This window comes from Quercus suber, unplaced genomic scaffold (genome assembly GCF_002906115.3).
Source record: "Quercus suber isolate HL8 unplaced genomic scaffold, Cork oak 2.0 scaffold_104, whole genome shotgun sequence".
NCBI classification, from domain to species: Eukaryota; Viridiplantae; Streptophyta; class Magnoliopsida; order Fagales; family Fagaceae; genus Quercus; species Quercus suber.
The window spans coordinates 915,329-919,593 of NW_027069569.1; the positions used below are offsets into that span (position 1 = coordinate 915,329).

The 4,265-nt window shown below is 41.8% G+C and overlaps 1 protein-coding gene across 1 annotated transcript; it reads left to right on the forward strand.

The window, feature by feature from the left end:
- The first annotated feature begins 786 nt into the window (after window positions 1-786).
- On the forward strand, window positions 787-3,305 carry LOC136068206 (uncharacterized). The gene is made up of 4 exons (XM_065775047.1): window positions 787-1,048; window positions 1,105-1,649; window positions 1,710-2,144; window positions 2,850-3,305. Exons 1-4 carry the CDS (start codon window positions 787-789, stop codon window positions 3,303-3,305), a joined length of 1,698 nt encoding a protein of 565 aa, XP_065631119.1.
- The last annotated feature ends 960 nt before the right edge of the window (window positions 3,306-4,265 follow it).

The window sequence follows — 4,265 nt, forward strand, 5'->3', positions numbered from 1 at the left end:
GTACAGGGAGACCAACTAACAGCAAGAGAGTGTTATCTAGCCATGCTGGCCGCGGACGAGCAAATTCAAACAATGAGCATCGAAGAAAAGAAAGTTATGGTAGAACCTATTGAAGCGTTGGAAGACATTCCTTTAGATGATAATAACCCTGAGAGGTGTACCAGGGTTGGAGCAGATTTGGAAGCAAAGATCAAGAAAGATCTCATTTGTTTTTTAAAAAGAAACAGAGATGTGTTTGCATGGAGTCACGAAGACATGCCGGGTATAGATCCTAGTGTCATTACCCATCATCTGAGTGTATGCCCTTCCTCCAAACCAGTACAGCAAAAGAAGAGGGTGTTCACCCCAGAGAGAGACAATGCTGTTAAGGAGGAAGTTCAGAAGCTAATTATGGCGAAGTTCATTCGAGAGGTATACTATCCTGAGTGGTTGGCCAACGTAGTCATGGTCAAGAAGGCGAATGGCAAGTGGAGAATGTGCGTTGATTTCACTGACTTAAACAAGGCTTGTCCCAAGGATAGTTACCCATTACCACGCATTGATCAGCTGGTAGATTCTACTGCAGGCCACAAATTACTCATTTTTCTCGATGCTTTCTCTGGATACAATCAGATTAGGATGGACGAAGCGGACCAAGAGAAGACGTCCTTTGTCACCAGTCAGGGATAATTTTGTTATGAAGTGATGCCTTTCGGTTTGAAAAATGCTGGAGCAACATACCAACGACTGGTCAATCATATGTTTCGTCCACAGATCGGGCGGAATATGGAAGTCTATATAGACGATATGTTGGTGAAAACTCAGGACGAAGATAGGCATCTGGACGACTTGCAGGAAACATTTGATACACTGAGACAGTATCACATGAAGTTGAAACCTAGCAAATGTGCTTTTGGAGTATCATCAGGAAAATTCCTGAGGTTTATGGTCTCCTACAGAGGAATTGAAGCAAACACTGACAAAATTCAAGCAATATTGAATATGAAGCCTCCAAGTAGTGTTAAAAAAGTCCAGTCCCCCTCACCAGACGAGTCACTACCCTCAACAGGTTTGTTTCTAAAGCTACTGATAAATGTCTGCCGTTTTTTAAGGTTCTTAAAAAAGCATTTGAATGGACCGACGAGTGTCAGAAAGCTTTTGAAGATTTGAAGACATACCTCACCAAAGCCCCTTTGTTAAGCCCGTCCGTGCAAGGGGAAGAGTTGTATTTATATTTGGCAGTCACCCCACACGTCGTGAGTTCAGCATTAGTGAGGGAAGAAGACAAGGTACAAAGACCTGTATACTATACCAGCAAAGCACTGAGGGGGGCAGAAGAACGATATCCATTGATGGAGAAATTGGCTTTTGCACTGATAACAGCCTCCAGAAAACTAAGGCATTATTTTCAGGCTCACATCATTAACCTCATGACAGATCACCCACTCAAGAAGGCAATGAACAAACTAGAGGCTGCGGGACATTTGATCCAATGGGCCGTCGAGCTCAGTGAGTTTGACATAAAGTATCAACCGAGGCATGCCATAAAAGCTCAAGCTCTAGCAGATTTCATTGCAGAGTTTACCTTAAATTGTGACGAGGTGGGTGAGAAGGAAAATATTAAGTGGGTCGTCTATGTGGATGGTTCATCTACACAGTACGCAGGAGGAGTAGGTGTGGTTTTACAATCTCTAGAGGGGGACAAGTTAAAACACAAAGTTCGTTTGTAGTACCAGACAACTAATAGTGAAGCTGAGTATGAAGTTCTTCTCAAAGGGATGGAATTGGCCAAGTCCGTAAAAGCGAAGTCACTCCTCGTCTTGGGAGATTCTCAGTTAATCATAGGCCAAGTGAATGGCATGTTTGAAGCCAAAAAAGAGCGAATGAGGAAGTATCTAGACAGAGTGATGTGCCTTATAAAAAAGTTTGAGAAAGTTAACTTCGTTCAAATCCCAAGGGAGGAAAACATGGAAGCTGATGCCTTGGCGAAAGAAGCCTCAACGAGTGAAGTCGTAGATGAATTTGATGAAATTCAGTATATGCCAAGTATAGACATCCCAGAAGTACAACAAGTGGAAGTTAGAGCAAATTGGATGACTCCAATTATGTCGTACCTAAAAGACGGACGACTCCCAGAAGAGAAGGATGAAGCGAGAAAGTTGAGGGTAAGGGCGGCCAGGTACGTTCTTATGGACGAGATTCTTTATAAAAGAGGTTTTTCCCAGCCTTATCTCAGTTGTTTGGCCCCAGACAAAGCAAACTACATAATAAGGAAAATTCATGAAGGAGCATGTGGCAATCACTCAGGAGCCAGGTCGCTCGTCCACAAAATCGTCCGTGCAGGATATTATTGGCCAAGCATGCAAGCTGATGCTAAGGCTTACGTCAAGGTCTACGATCAATGCCAAAGGTTTAGCAACGTCCCGAGGTAACCATCAAAGTATTTGACTCCAATGACGGCCCCCTAGCCTTTTGCACAATGGGGACTAGACATTCTAGGTCCATTTCCACTGGGCGTAAGACAAATGAAATTCCTCGTGGTTGGTATTGATTATTTTACCAAATGGGTAGAAGCGGAATCCTTGGCTAACATCACACAATAGAACGTCAAAAACTTCGTGTGGAAGAACATTGTGTGCAGATTTGGAGTACCCAGGGTGCTGGTATCGGACAACGGACGACAATTTGATAATGCACTTTTCAGAGATTTTTGCGTACACTTTGGAATTCAAAATCACTACTCCTCACCAGCCCACCCACAAGCTAACGGCCAAGCAGAAGTTGCAAACCGATCCTTGTTAAAATTAATCAAGACTCGGCTTGAGGGGGCTAAGGGAGTATGGCCAGATGAGCTACTAGGTGTTCTGTAGGCATATAGAACAACAGCAAGAACTCCTACAGGGGAAACTCCTTTCAAGCTAGCCTATGGAACAGAAGCAGTCATACCTGCAGAAGTGCATATGACTAATCATAGAGTGGCGGCGTATCAAGACAAAGACAATGAGGAGCAACTCCGTTTGAACCTTGATCTCATAGACGAGGTAAGGATGGACGTTGAACAAAGGATGGTGAGGTACAAAAACCTTATGGCTAGACAGTATGATGCAATGGTGAAGCCAAGGCGTTTCAGCGTAGGAGACCTCGTCCTAAAAAGGGTTTCCTTAGCAACAAAGAACCCAGCTCATAGGAAGTTGGGACCAAATTGGGAAGGCCCCTACAGAGTCGTCAACTGTAAAAGACAAGGGTCCTATTACTTGGAAGCCCTTGATGGGAGGAAGTTAGAGCATCCTTGGAATGTGGAACACTTGAGGAAGTACTATCAGTAAAATGCAAGCTTAGATGAACATGACTTTGGACGAGTCTGGAGGCTGTCTATCTACATAAAAAACTATTCTACATAAAAGACTTTGTTTATCTATTTGTCTTATTATTATGTTAAGGACAAGATTATGGTTTGGCTTGTGTTTGTTTTTCTTTTAAGGCAGGCATTAGTTTCTTAAAACATGCCTCGTCTATGAACAATGTTTGTATTGTGAACAATATTTGTGGAATGTACATAATGTTGTGTGAATCCATGATTCAAGTATTGCTTTTTGTTCATATTAACTTGAAAACAGCTGAAAAGCTCAAAACGAGAAAATTCTCTGGACGCAGAGATGTAATCTCAAGATTTCCTAAGCAAAGGATGAGATAAAGCATGATCGTCCAAAGCGAAGGACGAGATAGAGCTTGTATAGATCAAATTACAAGTAAAACCAAGGCATGCTCGTCCATAAAATGGGGCAAGGTAGAACATAATACCTAACCATACCATGGACGAGGAAAAACATGGGCGTTTTAAACTTGTTTAAATCACCTACTTTAAAGGAGAGGGCATCTCATGGACGAGACAAAAGCACAGACAAGTTTAAGGACGAGTAATGCTTATTTACTTAACCATTTCAAGTGAAGTTTTTGTTACCATTTCACATGGACAAATCACACTCAAGTGGGAATTCCAATAAAAATGGTTTGAGTTTGTGTATGAAATGTAGACGAGTAAAACAGGAAATCAAGTATAGGAGATAAACACTCGTCCATGCACATAAAACAAACAGTATTCATTTAATTGTTTTCAAGGGCAAAAGACCACAAACTGACATGACATGATCCATGTACATCAAGTGATAAAACCCTTAACCTTGTGTAATAAAGAGATTCAAGCAATAGCCTAATGGTAATAATATATTTTATAGTATTTTGTGTATGTGGTTCAAATCTTATCTACCCCTCCCTCGCTATCTATC

Coding starts and splice junctions, on each gene's coding strand:
- LOC136068206 (XM_065775047.1), top strand. CDS start 787: ATGTTGGTGAAAACTCAGGACGAAGATAGGCATCTGGACGACTTGCAG. Junction 1,049..1,104: donor CGAGTCACTACCCTCAACAG/GTTTGTTTCTAA, acceptor TTCTTAAAAAAG/CATTTGAATGGACCGACGAG. Junction 2,145..2,849: donor ATGAAGCGAGAAAGTTGAGG/GTAAGGGCGGCC, acceptor GGTGTTCTGTAG/GCATATAGAACAACAGCAAG.